Source organism: Lepisosteus oculatus, chromosome 26 (genome assembly GCF_040954835.1).
Source record: "Lepisosteus oculatus isolate fLepOcu1 chromosome 26, fLepOcu1.hap2, whole genome shotgun sequence".
In the NCBI taxonomy this organism is placed as follows: Eukaryota; Metazoa; Chordata; class Actinopteri; order Semionotiformes; family Lepisosteidae; genus Lepisosteus; species Lepisosteus oculatus.
Window position 1 is genome coordinate 8,609,854 of NC_090721.1, and position 26,911 is coordinate 8,636,764.

Genomic DNA, 26,911 nt, shown 5'->3' on the forward strand with positions numbered 1-26,911 from the left:
TCTGGTGGCAGAAAGATTTCATATACACAGGTCAAGGTAATAGCCAAGTCCATCCATTACTGACGATTATCCTTGCCAAGGTCTTGACCTACTCTGGATATGCAGAGGCAAATTGATCACTACTGCCGATATTAAAATTCTTCAAGAAGAACATGGCATGGAAATCTCCATGTCTGCACTGCAGGACACCCTCCACACAGATTTGAGACATGGACCAGCAGTGAGCCTACAGGGCCAGAGCCAATTAAATCCACTCCCTGCCTCTGCCCCAGTCATAAAATTCCCACTCTGCATGTGGAGGGGGTTTATTCTCAATTCAAGTGATAAATACACTATGCCATAGGGACAGCAGGTTATTTTTTGGGGTAACATTACATCGTCAGAGGCCTATCTGCACACAAAATGAGAGCCTTACATTCATAGAAGAGTATAAGCCCATCAAGGCTTTTTAATTCTTTAAGGCGAAAAATTAAAAGCCAACAAGGCTAATTTTTGCATCAAGTCACAATGCAACCATTAGCGACCTTCAGCCACGTTATCTGCAGTCTTGAGGTCCGTTTTCTTTTTTCCTGTGCTTCGTGCCTTGAAAATGCCAGGAAGTCCCTTTAAACGTATTGAAGTAGATTTTGATACACGGGCGATCAGAAATTGGAAATGCAGGCAGCAGTGGAGCAATGCTTAAGGCCCGGAAGGATAAAGCACCGAGAGCTTGAAAGACAAATCAAAAGCACCATCCAGACAGAACCGACAAGTCGGCCAGTGGGTTCGAGAGGACACGCCAGGAGGGCTTGCAGTTTCAAACCGGCTCCCCGATTGAAGAGAGTAAAAACACATTTTTAAACGCAGGGTTCCAGGCTTTCTTTTTAATTGCCAAAGGCTGCAGTTTTGAGGTTCACAACAGAGAAAAGAAATGCCTCGGGTGTAAACGGATAATCATTTAAAACATTTGCACTTTCAAGAGTGACCGCTTGGGAAACTCTATGGAATAAAAAGTCTCGAGCACGCAGTACCAAGGTGTGAAAACGTGGTTTGTTCATCACATCAGGGATGGAAGCCGTGCTTGGTACTGCCTGCTTTTACACTAAATCTTCCAAGTGTTTAATGCCTCGGTGTGCGTGAGCTGGGAGACCAGGACGGTTATAAACGAGGAGGCCACTTGGCCCATCTTACAGTACCTTATTCAGTATATCTTAAAGTGTGGCTAGGTTATCTACACTACAAATGATATTATGATAAGCATGGGATTGTGCTAAAACTGTACAGAGGACGCGAGTTTCTAACAATGTATTAATTTTATAGACAAGGCCTTTTGTGGTTTGGGGTGATCTCAAGCTGGGGAAAGGGCTGGTTTGTAGATCAGGTCAATTACAGAAACAGAGACGTTGTAAAAAGTACAGTAAGGGAAGAACCTGCCATTACTGTAAGTTGTGCTGCAGTGTTACAGTGTAACACCAGGCAACATTCACACTTCCAGGGGAGAGAAAGCTGTTCTCCAGTCAACTGCCTTTTAACGCCCATCTGTACATTCCTTACAGAGGAATTTATTTCTGAACAGGCCCTGGTGCATACCTCCTGGGTACTGTCATGGTAATACTGCCACAAGCATCTGCTTATTGTTTCAGAATCAAACATTCCTTTGTTTGGAAAGCACATCGCCCCTCATCGGACCTACTCCTTGGAAGAATTTCGGAAATCGCCCTTGTCAAGGTCCGGATCCAACGCCCAGCTCCCCCCTCTCCTCACAGCCTGCAGCTGCGTTCAAGTAACACCATGGCAGTAACAGCAACAGTGAAAGTCATTCATCTGTGAAATGTTTGTGCTCTTCCACGAAAAGACAGCGCATCCGATAGCAACACTCACGGTCTCCAAATTCACACAGCTCGCGCACTCATCCAGGAAAGTCACATGCACAACATTCAAATATTTACATGTTGCAAACACTTAATTGCTTTGAAAAACAAAAGATTAAAAACTACAGTATTAACATTAAAAAAAAATCTTCCATCTTAAACAAAAAGCAACTACTGTACTCAAGTAATATGAATATTTTGATTCAAATTGGGAGCAAGATCTCCAGGATAAGACTTGAGCCCGCTCCAGAATTACTGTACCTGCACTGAAACCACTTCAGGAAGAAAAAAAAAAAGTTCATTTTCAAAATGTGTTTCTTTAATTCCCCCTTTTCCCAAATCAGGGATTTCAGCGTAACTGCCAGTCGGGAAGACTGGTATTTATCCTTGATCTTGGCGACTCAAGGAATATTTCAAGTCCCACAAATGTCACAACAGTTTTTCAAGTCAGCCTGTGTGTTGTACAGTTGCGTGCGGTGAGGCTGTTGCTCAGGGGTTTGTCGTTCCACCCCTGCTTCTCCCCCAAAACCCAGCTGAATACCAAATCTGTCCAACTAAGGACAACTGTCCACTGATTTCCTCCTCTTCATCGATAATAAAGTGCATCTTGGTAACAAAAAAAAAACACTAATTACAAATTTACATACTCTCCTGCAACTCATCACACTCACCTTGTGAGCATGTGTGTGCACACCTTACTCCCAAGTCAGTAATTTTCTATTTTTTTCCTTCAGGAGTAACAGTTCAGACTTGTGTCGATTTTCTCAGATCCAGGGATGTCAAACAGGCAAGTTGACCTCCTTGCCATCCCTTGAAAACAGCTGATTTAATCCCCTGAACAAATAAATAATTGCAATAAGAAGAACAATAGCAACAGTTACAATAAGAAATGTAATAAAACGTTGAACGTTGTAAAGTCCTCCGTTGTGAGTGAACTTCATCAGGATGATTTAAAATCATGTTGAATTTTGATCTGTTTGTCCTCTAATTTGCCCCTGAAGTTCCTGAATGGTGGAAGTTGCTTTCTGGAGCATAGAAAAGGGGTTTCTTTCGCCTCCAGGACTTCTCCCCCTCTTCCATTTCTTTGGTAGTCAGGTTGTTCATCTCTCCTGCTTGGGCAGTAAGGCCCTATCGCAGTAAGAAATAACACTATTTGCTCTTCAGTTTTAAAAACAAACTTAAAAGGTGCTGAAACAGCTACAAAAGAACTTGGGATTCCTTTTCCTCAATGCTGTCCCTGTTGCCGCTGCCCAGATGTGAAGTGGTCCCCTGTCAGGCAAGGTGGGTGGTCCCTCAGGGCTGTTCGTACAGAGTTACCGTGCAGCAGCAGAGAGCGGAGATCCGGCGCTCCACGCTGGCCTTGTCTGCAAACGCAACAGGCAGAGGAAAGTCAGACACCTGCAAACCCCACGTGCACAAGCAGGGGAGCAAAAACAAAACAGCCTATTTAACCATGGAAAAACAGCAGTGCTGTGGATCCTAGGAGTTTACAGAGCAGATCCCTCTGAAAGGGACAGCAGAATCCTGACCCGCCCGTGCATCGACCTGCACAGCCAGTTCAATACCGCACAACTGGGCCCACACCCCTGCGGAGGACAAGAAGAGACTCACACTTGTTGACGTTCTCGATGTCGGCCGGGTCCTGCAGGATCTTGGACAGCCCCTCCAGCAGCAGGGCAGCCCTGTTGTAGCGGTAGGCGATGTCCTCCGTCTGCTGGAACATCTCGTCCAGGGCGGCCGACTGCACCTGAGGGGGAGACGAGCGGTATCCTGGCTTACCTTCCATCTTAAAAAAAAGATGGAGCAACCACCGTATTCAAGTAACAGGAATATTTTGATTCAACTTGGGAGGAGAGGATCTCCTGGATAAGACTTGAGTCTGCTCCAGAATTACCGTACCTGCACTGAAACAACTTCAGAAAGAAAATATTTTTAAATGTTTTTTTTTTCATTCCCCAAGTCCGAGATTTCAGTATAACTGCCAGACAGGAAGACTATTTCTCCTTGATCTCTGTAGCTCAAGGTGTACTGCAAGTCTCACAAACGTCACAGTTTTTACAGTCGGCCTGTACTTTGTACTGCTGGTCGGGCCATGCTCATGTGGCCACCACATGACCAGCACCTGAGAACAGGCCAGAGCCCATCCTGGCCTTGCCCAATTGCTGATCTCGGCTGGGGTTTTGCACAGAGCTGGGAAAAGAATCAAGAGGTCAGGGAAGGGAAGACCAAACTGATCACTAATGGCTGAATAATCTGGTGTTGGTGGGAAACAGCACAGTTCAAAGTCTTGCACTGCCATCACTAAATCGTGCTGCAGCTCTCTCTGATGGCAGGCCACGGGTATTACAGAACACGGCAATGGGAAGAGTGAACTGTGATCACCAGTGCCTCCACTCTTGGCCACAACCACACGCGTTATAGTGGCGTGACCATTTTAACAGTGCACTGCTTGTGCCACTCAATTTCTAAACCTAATTATAGGATGTACTGTATGATGACTTTTGATTCACCTGAGAACTTTCAAGTGGCTAAATCTAGGAGGAAAGGGAACTTGAGGGGTAACGGACTCCTATTTGCATTCACATTGTCAAACGTCAAGAGATGTCACTTTGGCAGAGCTGTGAAACAGTGCAAGACAACACTGATATAGTTAGCATTATATGGACGTTTTGGGGAATGAACTAGGATCAGTTGCATCAGCTTGAAACTGGAAAAACAAGGACACTCTAAACTATATAAAGCGTATACACCCTTAAGCTCTACATCCACTACACCTTCTCTGTGGTTTTTAGGATGAGCCTGGCCTGAGAGGCTCAGAGGATGCTTTCAAAATTCACATGCATTGTTTCCTCCGCCTCACCGATCACATCTCTCCCATTTCCTCTCATCTTACTGAAGATCACAACCCAGCAACTGCTTTATTTACATTTACACAATATTTTGTTAGAACAGAAAACTGTGCAGAACTGCATTCGATCGTCATGTTCTTTTGTCATGTGGTCTAAATGTGTAGATCTGTGTACTAGGTCCACCCATGCCACATATAAGGTATAGGAGAGCATTTTCCCACAAAGCATGTTTCCCGTTATCTGTGAGCCCTTCAGGAATGTGTTCCCTGCGCACAGGGAGCACTGGGTGTATCCTGTCGGCTTCGGAACGCAGCCGTCGGTTCCCGTGCCCATCGCTCCCTTCCCTTACCATCTCCACCGCGTGGCTGTAGATGAGCTTCTCCGCGGTGACGCTGCTGATCTCGTCCACGAAGCGCTGCTTGTCGGAGAAGAAGTGGTTGAGCCGGTCAGTGAAGCGGCGGCACAGCGAGATGCAGGTCTTGTAGCGCTCGTTCAGGCTCTTCACCACTGCGCGCGGGACAGGAAATCCAGTTTGTACCTCTACCTCATCGAGAGCGGACATTTTCAACTTATTTTAAAAAAAAAAGCCATATCGAGAAGACTAACGGCAATGCGGTACTTCTTCTTTTTAAGACCAGCGGGCCGTCTCGGGCCGCTGCGATGCCTACCCTGTTTGACAGCAGTGGAGGGGTTGAGCTTCGAGGACTTGATCTGGTTCTTGGCCAGGTGCAGGGATGAGGCCAGGAGCTGTGCAGCTTTCATGTACAGGACCAACTGCTCCACCTGCCTGTAGGGGGAGGCAAAGCGCAGGCTGACTCCTCTTCACCGGGCACACGCAGGGGGGCACGAAAGACATGTTACGACAAACAGCATTCAGCCCATCGTTACTGACCGTTCTTCTATATACAAGCAAGGAGGCATGCTGAACAGGGCTCACAGAGTAGTAACCTCCAGAATGCAGGCAAGCATTCAATCATTTCAATTGCTATTAGAAGTTCAGACAGAACGCTATGAAAGGAAGAGGTTTACGCTAAAAAAAAAAGTGAACTCGGTGAACACAGTGAGCAAAAGATTTATCCCCTCGGACCCGCCCTGCGGCTCTGAGAAGTGACAGCGCACCTACCCCCAGTCTTTGCTGAGCTGGCTGATCTGGTCCACGACCACACTGTCCTGGGGGGGGTAGAGGGAGGCGGCCGACACCCCCAGCTCGGCCCCCCCGGCCCCCCGCGCCGCGGCAATCTCCAGCACGCAGTCCGTGAAGGACAGCATCATGCGCAGGTGCAGCAGCGTGTCCGTGTGCTCCCGCTACAGGCGAGAGAAATGCGGCCGTCAGCGCCACCCTGCAGCTGAGCCACAGTGCCTTCCCGGGCTCTATCCATTCCTCCTCGTGATCCAATGTGATCGTTGACAGCACGAGATCCCATTGGATCTTCTCTAATCATAAGTCTGGATGTCCATCGGGACTAATTAATGATCTGTCAAGTATGAAAATCAAAACTGCACCTCTACAAGGAGGACTACAGGAGGACTACTCTTTTTGTTCTTTTACAGAAATGCAAAGATATAAGAGCTACCCAGCTGTTACTTGTAACTTCAAAAATGCAGAGGTTAAAATCTGAACAAAACTGTTTTGCGAGTGTTTTAACTAATGACAGCTTTTGGAGATACAGTTCTACTCAATACGATGCATCACCAGAAGGCTCGTTTAAGCTTGACAGGAGTTTGGCTCTTAGCTACTGTATATGAAACACAAAAGGTTGGTAATTCAGAGCAACAGTTTGTAACAAAGTTTTCTACACTTGACGGATGTCATTGCCAGTCTCCATAGCACAAATGATAGGGTGTGTATTGTACACGTGTAATTGGTTCCGTTTTTCCTTTAGAGGATATTTCTACAGGGGAGACCTGAGAGTATGAAACCTGCTACCCAGCCACGTTATTGAAGCCGAAACCCAGGCTCCCTTCAAGACAAGCCCTGATGGGATCCTCCGATCACCTAACTACTAAACAGCCTGGATGGACCAAATAGCTTCCTGTAGTTTGAAAACTCCCTTACATTCTTAGGAGAGGTTGTCTCGGCATGGGTCTACGCACAACGTGGGTCAGCTCCCCCCCAAACCCCACACACAAGCTGTTGAGAACTCCCTTCTCCCCTAACCAGAGCTTTCTTCACTTCTTAGGGCGTGGACACTTATTTCTGTGCACTGCTGAAGTAGAGGTTTAGGTGCAGGTCTGGAAGCCGAGGCTGATACCTCCCCACAAGGTCACTCCTAGTCTGAAACTATCCAGTTGGAGTCCCTGCAGAAACCAACGTCAATGGCGATGGCGATTTGTGATTTCAGCTCCCTTGGCTCCCTTCGGCCCCTTTCCAGGTTTTCTGAGGGATGGGACTGTCGGAGCCAGGCGAGCCCAGGACAGGGGGGGTTCCTCTTACCTCCATGAGCGTCTCCTCGGGCAGCTCCGGGGCCTCGAACGTGATGAAGCCCTCCAGGCTCGGGGGGGACGTGCCGTAGGGGACGTAGCGCAGGCTGCTGGGCGCCGCCTCGGCCGCGGGCGGGGAAGTGCCCACCACCATGCCCGGGGGGGAGCCCATGTAGATCCGGCCGCTGGTGGAGCAGAGCGAGCCGGCGGAGCTGTTGGAGCCCACTGGGGAGACGGAAGGGTGGTGTGGAGCAGGGAAAGGAGAAAGAAAGTGAAGAACAGGACCATGCTCATCCACAGATAACAAATCAAGGACCAGTAACACTGTAATATGGAAAATTGGTAAAGGCCAGGGGAAGCTTGATGTCTAATCTCCTTCCATTCAATTATGGCCTCCAAAAAATCCCCATCTCTGAACTGGCTTCATCACTCTGTTCTCCTCCCCACTGAGAGCTGGTGTGTGGGGAGAGGACTGGCACACTATGGCTGCCAGCACATTATCCAGGTGTGGGCTACTCATTGGTGGTGAAAGTGGGATTCCCCATTACCTGTAAAGCACTTTGATTGGAGTGTCCAGAAAAGAGCTACATAAGTGTAAGTTATTATTACATTATTACCAAGTTATCTTAATGGAAACCTAACTTCAGGGATAAGAGACTTCTTTAAGGAAATCTATCTCTAAAAACCTAACACTCTAGTAGAGCAATACCTGAGTTACTACAGTCTACAGTGATCAGATAAACACTGACAATCTGAGGTGAATGTCTATACAGAGCTGAACTGCTGCTTACAATATGCATGTGATCTCACTATCACTATTATATTTTAAAACATGCTGTTTGGATTAATCAAGAGGTCTCGGCCGAACTGAGGGCCTACAGGTTTCACAGCTGGGCTCCTCACCTGAGGTGGTGCGAAGTCGGGTGCCCTGCTGGCTGCAGGTGGGGGGGGTGGCGCTGTTGGGGGGTGACCCCACAGTGAAGAGCACCGTGCGGGGGCTCGAGCCAGTCGTGGGGAGCCCTGCACAGGCTCCAGCTGGAGCTGCAGACAGAGAGGGGTTACTCGCACATGATCACCTGAAAACTCACACCCAGCCAGCAATGTCAGAGAGAGAGTGAAAGAGACGCACACTGCAAACTCCTCTCCAGGGGCTGAAGTCTGTTAAGAAAAAAATGCATCTGGCTTTCTTTCAGCAATAATACCAATATCAATGTAGTCCCACATATCAATGTTTTTATGCATTTGTCATTTCTAATTGTTTAGCATATCATTACAGAAGCTATTTTCACTAGGAGCTTTTTTTCCCCCCATTCCTGGCATTAAGACCACAATTTCACCATCACCTGTTGAATTCCCACAGTAAGCACACTCCACACTTATACTGATAAATGCCTGCTGAATTACCATTACTATAAAGTGACCCCTACAAAAAGAGCAAAACTACAAAACAGTAGGAAACTTAAAAGGCAGATTCGACTTCATTAATTCGGTGCCACTAAAAGAAAGGTGATGGGACCCGGCTGTCTTGCTAGGCGGTGGCAGGGACAGGCGGGACACTGGCCTACCTGTGTCCATGGGTCTCTCGGCGTTGAGGCTGTCAGTGCTGCCCTGGCAGGGCTGTCCCCCCAGCGTGATCCGGACCGGAGGCTCCGACAGCCTCCCTGTGCTGACAGACCTGCAAGGTGACACACGCACCTGTCAGAGAGTCCGATCTCTGATGTAGGAATCACAGGGAACGAAAGAAGCAGTGAGGAATATGGGAATAAGGAGGAGGGGCAGACGGCAGGAGCATTCCAGAGAGAATGAACCAGGGAGACTGTGGTGAAGGCGAGGGAGAGTGTCAGTACTGTGTGGGGAATGGTGTTAAGGGCAGGGACCTGTCAGTGAAATGGATCAAAACCCACAGTCTGACAAAAACAAAATCGGAATTGGCTGGAATAGACTATCAGCCTTTACTGTCAGACCATAGTGAACTGAAAGTTATAAAACATGCTTTCACACCTCATCTCCAGCTTTGGCTCATGCAACCTCTGTCTGTAACCATGTGAACTTTCTAAAGCTCGATTCCCTGAGCAGCAAACCTCTTCTGCTTCTGAATTGGTCTTACCAGTTTAACATCCCTGTACAAAAGCACTGTAGCGCACGTGATGGTCCTATAGATCTCCACTCCTTTTACCAAAATGGAGGGGAAAAAAATATTACCAAAATTAACAGAAAAGAAAAGCTCCCAGTTGATAAGAGATCTGGTGCTTGATCTTGTCTGCACCGGTCACGGGCAGCGGCCAAATGCAGAGGCGCTTTGGCCAGTCTGATGAAACGCTAACCACGATCAGATGGGCGGCACACCTCGGGGCTGGACAGCTGGAAGAGGAAGCTCCCAGGTGGGGTCCTGTGTGCGGTCTCTTACCTGCCGAAGGCGGCCCTGCTGTGCTCAGGGGCAGCCTGACGGGCCCCCAGGTACGGAGAGCACTGGTAGGGGCAGAGGTCGCGGAGGTCAGCGTGGGCCTTGCTGGGGGCCGAGCTGTCCGCCACGCCCTGCTGAGCAGCCAGGGCCAGCAGGTTGCATGAGGCCTGGGTTTTGGGGATCTTGAAAGGGGCATTCGTCTGCACAGCAGATGGGATGACAGTCAGTCTAGCAATGAAGATGACCATTTCCACAATAACTGCAGCAAGGCCATAAAAACATTGACAGTGTAATAAATGCAGGAAGATGATTATAAAATGGTAGTGAGTTCAACTGGTGTGCAGTACCTTCTATCTGGTGGCACAAAATCATTGCATGTGAATTTAAATGACTAACAGCAAGACTGGTAACACAGGGACTACGGTATACCCAAACTCTACTTAATGCTTTTGGAAAGAAAATAAAATCCTCACTAGCTCTTGACTCAATCGAATTACAAGTTTATCAACATTAGACCTCTCGGGTTTGCAATGGGCGTCAAATTAACAAAACAGCAACTTAACCAACGTCCAGAAACAGCATGAGTTAGTGGTTACTGCACTTTGAACCAGAGTCGCAGGTTCAAACTCTGGTAGGGATGCTACTGTTAAGCTTGAGCAAGGTATTTGCATAGGTACAAAATCTCAGAATCTGAAGCTGTTCTTCAAAAGAAAAACTTTAAAGAGTTATTTTTCCTGAGATTACAGAAAATCAGAGTGGTGTATGGATGCACAAATACGGGGGCGGGGATCTTGCTTGGTGTACCTTGGTAGGTGAACCAATGATGGTGGGCAACGGGGTCTTCTGTAACCAATCAGAAGAGCGGGGGGAGGAGCCAAGGTGTTTGGTGGGGGAGGTGCCGAAACTACCAGGGCGGCTCAGCTGGGGAGAGTGGCTGCTGGGATAGGCTGCAGCTGATGGGTACACAGGGTCTGAGAGCTGCTTGCGGAGCTTCTGTTTGTTCTGGTAGACGTCGGTCAGGGTGGGTGCACTCTGCAGCCGGGCACCCAGCAGCTGAGAGGGGGGCACAGGGGAACCTGGCCAGAGAAGTACAAAACGGTCAGATGTTTGCAGCCATGTCCCAAGAGCTCATGACGCAGAGGCACTGAGAGCATTTACTGTCTTATTGAAAAAAAAAGACTAAACTGTGCGTCAGCCTGAAGAAGAGACAGTGAGCCTGTCTCACAATAACAATTTGTTTTGTCTGACATATGTCCAAACATCTTTGTACTGTAAATGCTGTGTTAATTGTATCTGCTTTGGCAGCACTGTAAGTCATCAGTCATGCCAATAAAGGTCATTGAATTTGCAGGTGTCAAACTGGACAAGTGCCTTTACTAACCTGTTGTTCATAAACACCTTTTACAAAAACAAGTCAACGCTGTTGTGCGATTGCTGGTGTTTATGCCCATTTGAGCACACGGGCATGCTTTGCCACCCATTGTTGCTTTTTTCTGTTTTTGCAATTAAACTAGCAAAAAAAAAATCACTAAAATGCCTCGTGCAAGAAGTTATAATTTAGCACACAATGATTTGCATGGCAATTTAGAACTTCAACTGTTTGTTTCTTCAGCAGAAAAATGAGCATCAATGCAGTACAGTGGCAAATTCTTTGTGTAAAAGGCCCTTGAGGTGCTACATTCCAGCGTGTAGAGAATTTGTTCATTCAGCTCCACTTGTGAAAGAGTTCATGACTAATGGACACTAGGTGGCACTGCAGACTACTCATCATACTGTTATGTGTTCTAAGTGTGAAGGAAAACACTGAAATCATTACACTCTTCCAATAACCCATTTTTTTTAACCTACTTGCATACAAGTCCTATCAATGAATTCAATCTTTTACGGCCCAGATTTTACTGACAGTGGCGGTTTCGAAGTGATTTGGCAGCTATTAAAATTTCCACAGTTAAAAAAGCATGCGGTTTTTGTTTCTCCCGAGGGCCACAAATGTGTTAGCAACGCTGTTTTGAAGCCACTCAGCTGAAGAAACCAGACCAAGACCCTCCAGGGTTGTGGTTGCTATGGGTACAGCTCCTCTGATTGACAAAAAGCACTCAGTGCAGTGAAAGGATGAGGCAGAGTGTTTTTAACAATGAGCCCAGCTGGAGGGGGGACAAAGCAGGCGGAGAACGTGGCCATTGTTAAAAAAAAAAAAGGCACAGAGTGTCTTGGCTGCAGCTTGACCTCAATCTTTCAGAGCAAACGGGCAGCTCATCCCCTGGGATCAGGGCTTCAATCCGTCGGATCAACCTGCCCTTCACTGGGTTAAGAGAGAGGCCCCACGCTGGGCAGTCAGCCAAGGCACCACAGCTTCCCACCCAGAAGTCTCGCATGGGGCTCACGGGGCTGCGATCGGAGATCACGTGCTGTAAAAACGCAGTCCGACGGGCAGGCTGGTTAGCGGCGGGGAGGAGAGCGACCTCACCTCCCGACGAGCTCCGGCTGCGCGGCTCGTGGCCCTGGGGGTGCCCGCAGCAGCAGTGTCCCAGCTGCTCGGGGATGGTGCCCACTGCAGAGACACAAACCAAAGCACTCAGCTGCGGCACGCTGACGGGCACACCGCGGGGAGAACCCCCCCCACCTGACCCCACAGACTAGGCCAACCTCCAATGTGGGCAAAGTACAACAGAGAGGTGTGATGGCTACCACTACCATTTATCCCCCCCCCGCCACAGATAAGGGAAGGCATGCAACTTTAAAATTGCATGATTTCACGTTCTTACACACAATGGAGGCAGAAGAGAAGGAGGTGGAAGGAAACCAAGGGAAGATTCTGAAGACGTGTGTCAAACACATGGGGGTGGTTCACCCCCACCACACGTGTAGAGCCTTACCCAGCGGGGAGGGAGAGTATGGCCGCGAGGAGCCAGTGGACAGACGCCTGCCCACCGTCTGAGGCACATCTGCAGCCGCCGGTGAGCCTGAGCCCACCTTGGTGAAGCCCATGGGGCTGGTGTTGGACCTGCGCACCGTGCCCGACCTGGAGGGGAAATACACCACAACCACGTTAAGGCCATGTCTACAAACACCCAGCTGCACAGATGCACTGGCAAGCAAGAGCCCGTGTAGTCTACTGTGTGTCAGTAAAACCAGCGTCAGAGGAGGGCTCTCCAGCTCTCAGTACAAGTCTGGACATGTAGCCCCCTTTCTTAGTTAATAAATTCCACACTCAGCGAGCAGCCTTGCGTTTCTTGTGCTGACTCAGTACAGGCATAGGGGACACACAGCCCCCCCCAGCGCCAAAGTATGAACGATCCTGTGTTGCATCCGCATCAGCACCACAGCTCTCTCCGCTTACTGAAAACCCACTTTAGTCGTGAACACAGAAGACTGAGAGGGGATCTGACAAACATTTCCAACATTCTTAAAAAGCCCAGGCAAAAAGTCAGCTCAGGATTTCCACAGAATGAACAGTGAAGCACAAACCAGAGGACACAAGAGGAAACTACATAGGAAGTGCATTTAAAACCAAGAACAGGAGGCACGTCTTTACCCAAAGGGTTGTGGGAGTATGGAACAAGCTATTCAGCCATGTTGTGAAAGCTGGTATTTGTTTTGGGTTTTTTTTTTACCCAAGAAAGAGGTGGGTGAGATCCTTGTATTAATTAGCTGTTAACTACAAATGAGAAAGATGGACCAAATGCCCTACTCTCATTTGTAACCTGTCTTTTCTTACTCCAAGGATACACAACTCTTGCATCAGAATCTATACAGCTCTGAGAAGCCTCTTCCCTAACTCCACCCCCTCCAGTGTGTGCTAAAGCAAAAGGAAAACATCCAGCCCTCCCGATGACTCATTTAATTTGCATACTTCTCCGGGTATTTCTGTAAAGTTTCCTACTCTTTATTTGACTATTGTATTGGTGGAAGAATGCCATTTACAAAGGACTTGCCCAACCTAATTAAATGAAGATAAACCATCTTGGTAAGAGTGGTGCACTGGTTCTTGTCCGATATAAATTGAAAAAACGCTGGTCGATCAAATATTCTCGTGTTTGCTTTCCATGTGGGGAGATCACAATAAATGGATTTAGATAGGCCGCTGCCCAGGGAAAACAATGATTATAAAAGAAAAGAGAAAATGCATCTTTAGAAGACGTTACAACATCTGAACTCTTACACCGCAACCGTGAGATGCAGCAGATCCGACCTTCAGAGTTTAAACCGCGCCCTCCCTGTATCCACAAACGCAATCAGCTTAATCTGCAATGGAAACTGATGCCACCTAACATAACAGCACGTGAGTAAACTGGGTCAGCTGTGCAACTGGCACAGGACCAGCTCTGAATCCCAGGAGGGGCTGAGTTCAAGACTGAGGTATGCAAGCAGAAGACCATATTTAACTCTGTGGCCCTGTAATGAGCCCTTATGTTTTGACCGTGGACCCTGCTTCAGGTGTGACACAGCCAAAACATTGCATCTCTTTACCTGGAACCAGGGCTGGATTTTGGTGTCCATAGGCCCTAGGCAATTTCACTCCGAAATGTGCAAGAAGAGGGGTGAAAGCCAATTGAATGTCGTCGATCGACATGATCCACTTTAAACTATTCTAACGCTGAACCACATGAGTGATGGAGCAAGTCGAGCGACAATCACTTTGAGAACTCTAGTCTCTAGAACAGCTGCTAGATCGCGTATGATTATTGATTTGGAGCACCTAGAGTCGAGCGCAAGCATGTTGTTTCAGCTTGTTTTTTAAGTTAGTCACTAGTGCTGCCCTCCTTCGTAGGCCCTATGCACTGTGCCAGCAGTGCCTAATGAGAAATCCAGCACTGCCTGGAATGAATTTTTACCTGTTCCCTTGCAGCCAATGCATGCTTAATGCAGCAACTTCCTTGAGCTTCATGAAAACTTACTACAGGTATCAAACAAGCAATGAAGAATCAGCACTTGCTTTGCAGGTTCCTCCTGAACGTATTGCCCACATACACCTGTATCATTACTGGCACCAATGAGAACACCAGCTAGAGCTGAGAAAGGAAAAACAATACAGCATAGAAACAAAGCAACTGACAGTCACTGCAAAAAAACATGCTACAGGTTGCACAGGAATGGGCTGCCTTTCCAGAGTGCACACATCTCCAGCAGAATCCCAGGGTTCAGTAGCTGTTCGGGAATCTACACTCCTAAAGACATCCGGAATGACTGTGCTTTTTCCAAAAAACAAGTTAAGGAAATCTGTGAATCTTAATTGCACTTCAGAAGATAGTGTGGTAGATCTGCTCTTTAACAGACTAACATGCTAAATACCCCCCCCCACCATCACCATCCACCACCCAGCCCTCACCTTCCTCCCCTACTGCTTACCTGGGGGAGCCGTAGAGCGTGGTCGTGGGGCTGCTGGACAGGTTCTGGTTGATGCGCTGGTAGTTGCGAACCTGGGTGGGAACCGGGATGGGGGTGGTCTCGGCACGGGGCGACACCGCGGGGGGCTGGCCGGACGAGGGCTGCGGCTGTCTGCAGCAGGAGAAGGAGGAGGCTGAGACCCGGCTCACACTGGGACCCCACAACTGAACCACCCTCCTTAACTGCAACCTACCCTACAATCTCTGCAGAATCTGCACACTGTCCCTCTGGGTAAGACGATCCAGGAGTGGGAATTCTTATATATATATTAGCTTCTCAAAACAAAAGCACCTTTATTGGTGCAGCTTTTCAGTCTGTTACAAACTGAAGAAACCCACACAAAGAGATCACTGCAATTATTAATCAATTCTGCTCAGGTAGCTCTAGAGGTATCTAAAGAGTGAATTTTCAAGTCTAGAAGGACAGCACTAGTCTAAGAGATGAGTGTTACCATAAAACTCAATGCAGGCAGACCAGCAGCAAACCCCCCTGAGGAGGAGTGGTCTGAAAGTAAACAACACTGGGATCAGCCAATCACCAGCCCAGGTTGTACCAGGAGGCGGAGTAAAAGGCAGAGCCCACACTTCTGCGGAACTCAGACTCCGAAAAAACAAAAACAAAGCGTTCTTTTCTTCTCTTCGGGAGAACACACTGTCTTAGGGCAAAGGTCATGCTCTGGATTCATCAAAAACATCCCAGGGAGCGTGGGGGGCTGCCTGTAACTCTGGAAGAGCCTATTTGAATGGCGATATAACAGGCTATTGTTACATAACTGTAAACAGATTTCTGCAGCCCTGAAATGGGGCTGTGAGGGGGGAAACCACTGCAGTAAGAACAGCACGCTGATATAAGTAACATATGACGCAGTCATGGCATGTACAAACAGTGAAAGGGTATTTGTGTGCGAACAAAGTGTTTAGTTTCTGTGTTTGGACAAAAGCACAATCTTTTACAACAGAAGGTCCCTCTCCCTACTGGAATTAAAGTACTCTAAGTTGTCAGACAGCAGAAAACAAAGAAGGATCCCAACCTAAAATGGCCTCATGGCATGCAATGCGATTAGCTCCATATATTCAGTAACATAAAAGGAATCCTATTTCTGCATTGGGAGTATTCCTAACAGACCCTCCTGACACATCTTCTGTTACTGCAGCGACATCTCTTTCAGCAGGACAGGTATGGTCTGGCTGTTTGGAGTATTTATAGCAAACGCGTTCCCAGGAACCCCTGAAGTCCCAGTCTGTCAACACTTCATCTGTATTTACATTTACAAATAGACCAAATATCCTGGCTGCTTACCACAGTACAGGAAAGCCCATCGGTAACAGCTGTTTATCCCACACGTACTTTACTTACAATTTAAAACCTACTAAGTTCAAGAACTTTTACATTGCTGCGGCGCCTTGAACCGCAACCATCCCTGTCTCTCAATTCGAGCAAGACGATTCAAAAACAACCGGTAGTCAAGGAGCCAGAGACTCAGCACAGTTGATCATTCGGCCCCTGACGTCATGTAACACCTGCATGATCAGCTTTGGAGGCAACAGGCAACGCCATTCAGGCACGACTGGGCGTCGCTGGCTGGAACTTTGCCGAGTCCTTTAACAGTCCCCGAACCACGACGTTCCGGAGGTGTCCGCTCCCTTGACACGGGGAAAATCCACCCAAAATAAAGTTCCCACAAGAATAACAACACAGCGGAGCCGGTGAGTCATAGGAGCAGCGTGCCGGCTTTTTACAGACCTCCAGGAAAAGTCAATGATCTGCCACGAGGTGCTGGTCTTGGCTCCTTCCCAGATGATTACTCAGGAGGGGAGCTTGAGCACTGAGAGAACCAGTCATGGAAACATGACACCCCCTCTCCTGCATGTCAGAAAATAACAGCAATGATCCTCCGTGTGCAGGGGGTGGGGGAGCATGCAATTTCAAGCCATCCTCTTGAACTTGGTACTGTTTTTTTTTCCCCCACGAACTGCTGATCGGGTTCATTTGCGCTGGCGTTCGGTTCCCTCCACATGGTGCCTTTCCTGCCAGCTTCGCCACCCCATTTCCCGTTTTTCACCATTTAAACCGGGGCACCAAAGTGAATCACGGGCAGGATTGTCCAAAAATGAATCTCCACCATCAAGGAGTCAAGACCGGGTGCAGGAGGAAGCCAGCCAGTAAACAGGACAGGAATTCAGTGGTTTAAAAAAAGGACATTCACACAGCTGCTCTTTTGAGATACATATTTCAGTCATCTCTCCGCCCTGTGATCCAGAGGAATTGCGTAACGGCACAATCAAAGCTGTCAGCTAGGACTGACGCATGAATCTGGATATAAACTCTTGTGGTAAGGGCTACTGGTTCCTTGTTTTTATTTACTGCAAGCTATTGCAAAACCGTTGGCTGGCAAAAAAGAACAGAACACCAAAAACGACTCCCAGTGTCAACTGTCACACTGCCCAGGAGTGTCTGCCTGGGAAAGTTTAAACCTTCACAGAGGAAACAAACTTCATTTAACGCATATGATAAGAGTGCAGTGTTAGGGTACAGCTTCATAAACGTCTCTCGGATCACTCAGCATCTTTAAGATCTTCTAACCACAAGCTCAAATGGAACTGATTTCTGGGTCTATCTGAGCTTCAGAAACTCCACAGCACTTAGGAAGGGTGCTATTCCGAAGCCAATGTTAAAGGGCAAGTGCATAAACAGATTTATTTATAGGCTTTGGGTTCGTTGCAGACAAAAAAAAAAAATCCCCAAGCTGCAGCATTCGGCAGTGCTAAAGGAAGTGGGTTTGAGCAGGTGCTGCTGGGTGTTTCAGAAAGCAGCGCGCAGAGCCAGGACAACAGGGGCTGAGGCTCGGGCCCCTCAGGAGACGGCAGAATGGAGACGAGTGTAGAACCTGACTGATGGAACACAGACTGGTGGAAATACATTCTCCCGAGCGAGTTCCGGTTTTCCCATTTTCATGTCAGCTCTCCTGCACGCTCAGATGGGAATGTCACAGCTCGGCTAAACACGTGGAGCCCCTCTCTCTCTTAGAGTGGAAAGGTTGTTAAGGATCAGAAGCTGATTTTCTGCCCCCCAAAAAATTTTTTTTGTTATTTTAAGACCGAGCAAACAATGGCTAGAGATCCAGCTGCAGAAGCTCAGCCAATCGGGCTTCAGGAATATAATCAATAACTCCCCCTCAAGTGTATTAAACCTAGACCCATCAGTCAAACTAATTATCTGTTAAAGAGCAAGCACCACTCGTTATCCAACGACAGTATTTGCCCCTAATTCTAATCAGCACACTATTTACTCTCCACGGTTGATGCTAAGAAAATGCTTTGAGCCATTTTATGTCGTCAAGCCCTTTTGAAGTTAAGGGTTATATGCACACAGTGAAAAGTGTATGACAGACACTCCCTGAAAGTCCAGATTTTGACCAGACTAGATTCTCACCCAACTCGGTTAACCCACGGGTCTCATCCCAATTACGTTTTCACCCTCTTTAGGTTGAAGGCAGGGTACTGCTGCACCTGTAACAGCACTGTCTGATACTTTCAAAGCAACATGCAAAACACCCGCACCCCACTTCACTCAGAAAAGTCTGCTACAAACCCCCCTCTTCTAAACCAATGCTCAAAGTGTAAAAAAAATAAATAAAAAGGTCAAACCGCATCAAAAATGGAATACAGAACTGACGTCCATTATGCTTTGCAGTCGAGCCAAGTAGGGTGGCACAATGTTTGATGTTCCTAAATCTTTGCACAGATGGTGGCAGAGCTGAACAATTAAACCCTTCTAAAATGTTTGTACAGCTGTTAAGGCATTAAAGCTACCAGGGGCATAGAAGGGATATGCTATTGTGTGCAGTTCAGCAGTTTGAAATCACCACTGAAAAAAAGCTAAGTGATAAAGATCTCTGCATTAGCTGTCATTAACTTGGAAAGAGTAGGATTCATATTTTCACACAACTCAGAATATGCAGGAATTAGAAATGAATCCCCAGAAACCAGCTTCTGAATGTGGCCCTATAATTGTTTTAACTGTAACAAACGACAATTGCAGACCACTTCAAAACTCAAAACTACAGAAAATGGTGGACAAAACTAAACAGGGATGAGAGGGATGCTGAATAAGCAGGAAACAAATGCACAGCAGAAAGGGGACAACCGCCCTTGTCGCATCCTCCGTCAGCAACGCCTGTCCTCACAGTCACTCACCCTCCGCACAGCAGGAACTCACTGGACGGCCGCCTCCCTGCTGCTCCCACTGGCAGGTCATCTGTGAGAGAGACGAGAAGGGACTGAGGGCAGCTCGGTGGCAGGCAAGGCCAGCCACACCGGACAGCGCAGGCGTGCTCACTGTTCTCTAGTCTGTGCTCTAAATGCACTGGGGCCACATTTACCAGCAGGGGAATGCAATGAAACATTCACTCCAGGAAATAACACACACACACACGAGCCAAACAAATCCTTTCTTTCATAAAGCCATCAATAAATCTCGAGTCCAGTAAAGCTGGTTTAATTGCATAGCTGATCACTGTGCTAAAAAATCTTACATCAATGAAAAGTGGATGTAACAGGTTTATCTGTAAACAAACAGGACTGCTTCACAACCTGCCCCATCTTGAAGTACAGGATCCTTTCCATGCTACAAACTAGTCCAGCCCTATTTAGGTTATTCAGATTTGGAATATCTGAGATTATAGTCGTATGCATTGTAGAACATCCATGATCTTCTTGCGTGTTTATATAGTGTGTAATGAGCGAGGAAGAGGCTGGTCGCTCTGTGCTCTGTGTAGAGAGTGGCCTGGCATGCACGCTGTCTTACAGGACTGCTCCGCAGAGATGTGGGGAACCAGGACGAAGTCGTCGGTGTCGCAGGAGGAGTTCTTGCTGCTGGTGCTGCCCCCCGACTCCTTGGACAGCTGCAGGTAGTTGGGGGGGCCAAGCGGTGGCGAGGAAAGCACATCCTCTGGCAGAGTCTGCATGTCTGGCAGAGACTGGGGTAGAACGGGGGGGACGTCTCAGTTCGGACACCCAGAAAGTTACAGAGGCCTCGGGGCACGGACGGACATTATTTTCAAGCAGGTTACAAGTGATACCCGCAAAACAGCAGAGCAAGTCTTTGGATTTCCAGACCCTCTTGCACAAAGTCACTGAATAATTGCAGGACCGGCTATGTCAGTACTTTAAGGTCACCTTTTCAGGTTTGTGAATTGTCTTAACTAGCTATTGCAGACGTGCAAGTCTCCGTGTCAGGCTCTTGCAGGCGAGCCAAGAAAAAGAGGATTATACTCACAGGTGGCGAGGCGAAGCGACAGGAGGGGGAGCTGCCACAGGAGCTGTCGGACACGGAACTGGGGCAGCTTGGCACGGGCACCGGGCAAGCTGCAGGGCAACACACGCGTAACTGTCAGCGCCACATTTACCGCAACACAGGACATTCGATCAACTGGGCTCTAGGGCCGGGCGGACTCGGGCTCTCCTAGGACTCAACGAAGTAGCTTTTAATGCCTTAAGAACATATGAAAGGTCACAAATTCAAGGCAGCATCCCGAGCCCATTGTGCAAGTGTGGTCAGCAATAGCAAATAGATCTAAGGATCTCACCTGACAGCAACAGTGTCAGTCTAGTGCATCTGTCAACAATGAACTCCAAGCACATTGTGGACAGAGCAGGTGAGGGTGGTGAGGATCCACCCTAATAAGGCTGAAGTAAACCCAGACCTTGGCTTTGTCTGTTGTTCAACTCGTTTAGATCCTCTTCCCCCTTATACTTACATTTTTTAATGGTTGATGAAGGGTCCAGGAAAGGATGGCTGAAAAACGTGTCTGAGAACAAAAAGAAAGGCAGATTATTCATACCTGCTGTGCCTGCAAGTCTTTCTGAAAGCTCGCAATACAAAACTTTCTGTTTTGGCTAGAATAGACAACACTTTTGAGCCAGAAAACTGAAATTCCCAGAATGTATGCCTGCATTAAGGTTAAAAAAACATTACCACTTGTTACAGATTTTAGGAGTGTTGACATCTAGTAAAACAACGAACTATTTGCACAAATACAGCCTCAATCTGTCTCAGTCTCAACAGAGATGCACAAGATTCTTGCCGTGTACCTTCAAGATGTGTATGACAGGTTTATCTGTGGTCAGATCTGGCATTATTTACAGAGGCTTTACAGCTGTTATGAAACACCTGTCATTTTACATAAACATGCAATTCTAATACTTTAGCTCCCACTGCACTTCAATCAGGCCCTCTGTGAAGCCCCATGGACTCAGTGACCCTGCACACAAACAAACAGCAACACAGGGAACCTGGCCACGATTACAGAGCCAAGAATCTCGCCCTTGGGAAGGTGGCACACAAAGGCCAGACAGAGCTGGAACAGATTTCGACAGTGGCAGGCATTCCGCTGCATCCCTTCTGATGCTATTTATACACAAAGCCATGGGCACATATAAAATGGGCTGTTCAAGGCAAATGATCGGTCAGATTCTACAAACCAAGCGACAGGGCAAGAGATAGCATGTCTTGTGATTGCTGAGGTTATGGGCAGATATTTGCACTCCTTAAGAGGCCAAAGCAATTCTACAATACACAGCGGACGACATTAAGTGATGACAAGACTCAGTAATGCTTAAGTATGTAAGTGTTCGGTGTTGTATACAAGTGGTTTAAAAGATTTGCCTGCAAAGTTTTTTCACACAACCGTCAAAGAAAGAGCAAGCTTAATGCGCTGACTGACTGACCGAAATCCATGCGGTCCTTCTGGTTCCTCTGCAGTAGGCCCAGCAGGAGGTTGCCCAAGTGTGGTGAGGTCTCCCTGGGGATGCTGGAAAATCCCAAACACAACCAAGGAGAGTCAATTGGATGCAACGTCCACAGCAGCCTCACCGAAAGCAGGCCGCAGGACCGTGGTGCTGTTCGGTCACTGAGGCAGGCCAGTGCATGACAATCACTCAGGTTCATCTGCTCTAGCCCATCACAACGCACGGCCAAGAGTTTAAAGGTCAGCCTGAAGCCATTTCATCACAAGTGCTACACTGAGGCTCTTCGATTTATACCTTAGCAGGTAGAGCAACAAGCTGCTAGGAGCCAGGGTCACAACACTTCAGAGGTAACAGACCCAGTTCCCCCCCGCCTCATCAGTTGCCATAAAATTAAATTGCCTCTTCTGACATCCTTTAAAGCCCATGGACAGTGCAGATGGGCTAGACAAGCTAAACACCTCCTTTTGTAACCGTTCTGAATAAATTAACATCAAAACTGACACAGTAACAGTAGCAATAAGAAAAGAACTTCCTCCTCCACGACTACCTTCTGATGCTCACAGTAGCGAGAGGGGCATTACATATAGCACAGAAAAAGTCATGGGAAGTAAACAGAATTGGGCTGGCAGAACAATGAAGCACAAACACCACATACTTAGGCACCAGGGTCTTGTTCTTTTCATAGAAAAGCCTGAGGTCTTGGGGGCTGTTTGCCTGTAAAGAGAGAAAGCAGGTTAGGTTCCATATCAATGTCAAAATTAAAACCTCTCTATCCTTTCTTAAAGGCTTAACTATTTTCCGTAAACCCATGCAGATAATCAACACGTACTGCAGGAGTTCAGCAGGCCCTCTACTTACACACTAGAGCTCGCACTAGAAATGAAGTGGAAATCAATATTCGATTTTTCTTAATATGTACAAAGCTATTTCTTTCCGGAGGTTCACAACGTGACCCTTTTGCTCCATGAAGAAAATGAGACTTTGTACCTGAAAGGGTGGTTTCCCCACCAGACACTGATAAATGACAGTCCCGATGCTCCACAGGTCAGCTTTGGCATCGTAGTTCTGAGACATGATCACTTCAGGAGCCTGGGGGAGAGATGAAATAACTAAGAGTTCAGCCAAGGTACAGCCAGGCTCACAGTGCACAGATCATGCTGAAGGCACAAGAACCTCAGGACTAAAAGCAGTGTGGTACTCAAAGCTCAATACACTGGACTAGGAACAACAGAGATTTGAAATATAAACCAATGATCAAGGAAGAGAAGCAAAAACTGAGACCAGATACACAAACGGGAATCTGAATTAGGGCTGAGCTACGGGAAAACACTAAACCTTATTGCTCTAGTGACTAAAAACTGGAGCCTTGAGAGGAATGCTCTAAACAGGCAGATCAACAAGCTGCTAGGAGTCAGGGTGAAAAATCACCTGCTAACCCCGAACATTTCTATCACCCACGTGTTAAGTACAGAGGGTGCCATGCCAGCTATGATACCATGGCATCTTCAGGGTCTCAGTCTTGGCAGTCTGTGTGGGGACGTTGTGTCACAAAGCCCTTAGGTCTTCATCAGGGCCTCTGGCACTTCCTCACACACTTACCATATACATGGGGGACCCGCACAGTGTGGCGGCCATCATGTTGCTCTGCAGGTATCGGGCAAAACCAAAGTCAGCTGCAGAAAGCAAAGAGACGGCGTCAGCAAACAAGCCAGCGCTCTCACAGCTGCGACCATTACTGGTACATTTATTACTGTCATCCGAGTGTCATAACCCATGATCGCGCTACAGAGGCTGAAATTCCACAGTGTTGATTTTAGGACAAGGATTTCCCAATTCTGGTCATCATGGTTCAGAAACCAGAAGGATCTCCATGCCTTTCAAGTTCTAAACAGAAGTACACTCAGTTCATCAATCAAATCAAAACAATGGTTTGAAGTTTGGGATCAGTAGATGGATCAAGGCTTTCCATGCAATCAAGGCCCAGGTAATCCACTTACTAATATGTAACTAGGAACCCAAGTTCAGCTCTCATGCTGGACAATTCAGGGCTCCTACCCAAGTATGGCAGTCCTGCTCTGCTCCAGCTGGATGGTTACCTATTTTGATCCGGATCCCATTGAGGCTGGACTTCTTGCGCCCCACATAGGACAGCAGGATGTTCTGTGGCTTGAGGTCCCGGTGGATGATGCCCTTGCTGTTCAGGACACGCATGGCAGCAGCGATCTGCTGCAGGAACACCCGGAGCGTGTCTTCCCTCAGAGTGCCCTTCGCTGGGGGGGGACAGCAGGAGGAGACAGGGCTGAATCGCTGAAGACAACTGCAGCTACACGAGCAATGCACGACATGCTAACAAGCGGGCACTGCAAAACTGTGGCTATTAACAGCGTACTCCATGGACGTCTCTATAATACCGCGTGTAACTTTTACACGTATAAGAAAAGTATACGGTAGGGCATTTAACTTGTGGTTAATTCCCAGTGAAAGAATATCCAGAATGTCATGGGGAATCAGGAGTTATTTTAGGAAAGACTGGGATCTTGGAATCTAGTGGCAAACTAGATTAAAACAAATTCTAATTGATGCAGTATGCAGTAGCAGATAGGTACTGTATCGAGCGACTGTGGGGAACAAGGGGATCGTGCAGGACGAACGTAAATATAAAAACCCTTAATGAATTCCTGTAAAGACTAACATGACTGATTTAAAATTGCAAATGAGCATTTGAACAGCGAGCGCGTTTGAAGGAAATCTCACAGCCTGTCAACTGCCTGCTGAACTGTTAAAACATAATGAGCAACAGTACTACGTTGACTATGTCCAGAATTTGTTTTCTAAAAACAAAACACCAAACGACGTTAAATGTAGCTCTAGGCCCTTGAAAAAATAATTTAATTCTGGTCGCTTATGTTTTTTTTTTTCTTCTTCAATTTTCATATGGAGGCATTCATAGTAATAAGCCTACCAAACACTTCTCACTGATACTGTATGTCATGGCTATATTTGAGAAGACAGCCGACATTCACAGTGCTCTGTCGAACTAGACCTTCACTCTGTATTGCACCATAACGGCCCCCTGAAGAAAATATTTTTCATTTAAATAATGGGCTCCAGATACACTGCCAGGCAGACAGGGGGCTGTGATAAATGAGAAGCACAGTCTGTAATTCTCTCTCATGCTTACCTTGCAAATAGTCTGCCAGATCCCCTCCATTGCAGTACTGGGGGAAAGCGAGGAGAGATATTATCAGCCTCAGCACAATTATTACACAGTGGCTTTTGAATGAGGATTACAAAAAGATATCCTTTGCAAAACCTACACTGAATTGCCAATTGTGCATCATTTCATCTTCAACACCTCTCCTCCAGTTGCTTACAATTTAACCCACCGTCTCAGAAAGATCAGAAGGGATATGGAATCTCTCGGAAGTTAATTAAACTTAGATCTGCTCACTAAAATGCTTCAATATTAACGCCAAAGTGATTGCCTATTAATTCCCTGGGGCCTGACGGTGCTAATTAAAGTAAGGTCAGATCTACACCTCTGAGACAAATATTTCACCGATAGGATTGCTGTGCATTATAGCAGTGTTCCTTCTGTTATTTTAGGGGGGGGAAACAGGATTTTTCCACATCTTTTTCGGCTGATGACGCGTTCACAAGACATTCACTTCATTCAAGGCCATTACCTACGAGTGACCTAGAGCCCAGTTAGAAGTATCACAATTATTGTGTCAATTAAATCAGCCCAACTGTGCAAGTCGGAATGTTGCTTGAACACAACCCCGAAGACACCAGGCCCTCCAGGGACCTGAGCCACCAGAATCCTTCACGCACACCCCAAAACAATTAAGGGAAGGCCATATGGCATCTGCTGTCTGTGTGTCTTTAGCCCTCTGTACCTCTTCCAACCCCAGTGCCTCATGCAGAAAGCTCAGCGAGGGGAAATTCGCTGTCCTCCTCTTGGAGCAGTGTCCAATTTAACAAGAACACCGGCGTCACATCCAGCTCAGAAGGCCAACTTGCCATGCAACGGAATGGAAGAGCGACATGCCGCCGCTGTGAAATTAATTGGCTTTCCTTTCCCCTTGCAGCTTCACCAGTGTGACATCTGCGGCGCGGAGAGAGGGGGCGGCAGAGGAGCTCGGGCTGACAGATGTGCTGTTCATCAGCTGGGTCCCATCTCCGCTGGTGCGTATTGTTTTGTGCTCCTAACGAGTCCCAGATCAGCCTGCGAGCTGTTCCATAACCAGCTTCTACACAGGGAGCCTCACTGCAAGCTTGTGTTCAAAATATGATCACGACTGCTCTTTATAAAAGGACAGCACGGCAGATCCGCTCAGACAGTACACCAATGGCAAGATAGGCGTATTTTACAGTCCTGTTTTACAGGGTCAAGTATTAGAATAGCAGCTAAAAAGCACACCTTTTGTTTATTTTCAAGGTAGTTTCAAGTGTGTTCAGTGCCTAGGTGAGACTTGCTGTGTATCTCCTGATGACACTGGGCTATCACTTCTGTATTGGGCTCATGTGACTCAGATGGAAACTGACACTTAAGGACTAGACATGAGACGAGTCAGCAGATATGGGGAGAGATTACTCATAGAGAACAACAAGGTGCCAGCAGAGCTCAGAATGACCCCTCATTATGTGTCTGGGCTGAGACTGTAAACAGGCGCGCCAGCATGTTTATCTTACCTCCATGACCAGAAAGACAGAGTTCGGTGTTTCCTGAAAATAAAGAGAAAAGGTTACATCTCCTATCTTTAGTTCAATAGCTTCATAAGCAGTGCTCCCATTAAGCATCTGTGATGGTTATTTCTAAATCCCATTCTTAAGAAAAATGCAGTGTGTACAAAACACTTCAGTGACGATAATAATTAATTAATAATAATAACTATACTGGGGCATTAGGACCCACATGGACCGCAGGGCGAGCACCCCCTGCTGGCCCCACTAACACCTCTTCCGATGCCCTGCCTGATTTTTCCAACACTGTGTTGGTTCATGGATTTGAGTCAGATAAGCCAGGCTTGGAAGGACATGAAAATCCTAAATAATGAGATCTGCTATCAAAACAGAGTTAAGCTTCTGTCCTCTCCATTTCCTGTCTAAAGCCACAGAGGGAGCTCTATAAGGAAACCCCCGCTTGGCAAGAAATACTGAAAAGCCTCTCATTACACACTCACGCCCTCAGTGAGAGAGCCTGAGTTTCACTCTGGGGGAGACCAGGCTGCCAAGCAACAAGACTGC

The 26,911-nt window shown here is 47.3% G+C and overlaps 1 protein-coding gene across 1 annotated transcript in view; it reads right to left on the minus strand.

Annotated features, from left to right (window-relative positions):
• Nucleotides 1-848: 848 nt before the first annotated feature.
• ulk2 (unc-51 like autophagy activating kinase 2) overlaps nt 849-26,911 on the minus strand; it is a 38,305-nt gene continuing 12,242 nt past the window's right edge. The window contains exons 4-27 of the mRNA XM_006641064.3: nt 26,357-26,389; nt 24,843-24,879; nt 23,758-23,931; nt 23,261-23,334; nt 22,649-22,750; nt 22,317-22,375; nt 21,641-21,723; nt 20,671-20,721; nt 20,190-20,278; nt 19,719-19,890; nt 19,109-19,169; nt 14,874-15,023; nt 12,401-12,546; nt 11,992-12,075; nt 10,329-10,600; nt 9,528-9,724; nt 8,686-8,795; nt 8,024-8,161; nt 7,134-7,345; nt 5,823-6,004; nt 5,368-5,486; nt 5,049-5,206; nt 3,462-3,597; nt 849-3,214 (exon numbers count right to left, since the gene is read on the minus strand). Of these exons, the coding sequence (XP_006641127.2) occupies nt 3,144-3,214; nt 3,462-3,597; nt 5,049-5,206; nt 5,368-5,486; nt 5,823-6,004; nt 7,134-7,345; nt 8,024-8,161; nt 8,686-8,795; nt 9,528-9,724; nt 10,329-10,600; nt 11,992-12,075; nt 12,401-12,546; nt 14,874-15,023; nt 19,109-19,169; nt 19,719-19,890; nt 20,190-20,278; nt 20,671-20,721; nt 21,641-21,723; nt 22,317-22,375; nt 22,649-22,750; nt 23,261-23,334; nt 23,758-23,931; nt 24,843-24,879; nt 26,357-26,389 (2,910 nt within the window). The 3' untranslated portion in view covers nt 849-3,143. The remainder of the gene's footprint in view (nt 3,215-3,461; nt 3,598-5,048; nt 5,207-5,367; nt 5,487-5,822; nt 6,005-7,133; nt 7,346-8,023; nt 8,162-8,685; nt 8,796-9,527; nt 9,725-10,328; nt 10,601-11,991; nt 12,076-12,400; nt 12,547-14,873; nt 15,024-19,108; nt 19,170-19,718; nt 19,891-20,189; nt 20,279-20,670; nt 20,722-21,640; nt 21,724-22,316; nt 22,376-22,648; nt 22,751-23,260; nt 23,335-23,757; nt 23,932-24,842; nt 24,880-26,356; nt 26,390-26,911) is intronic.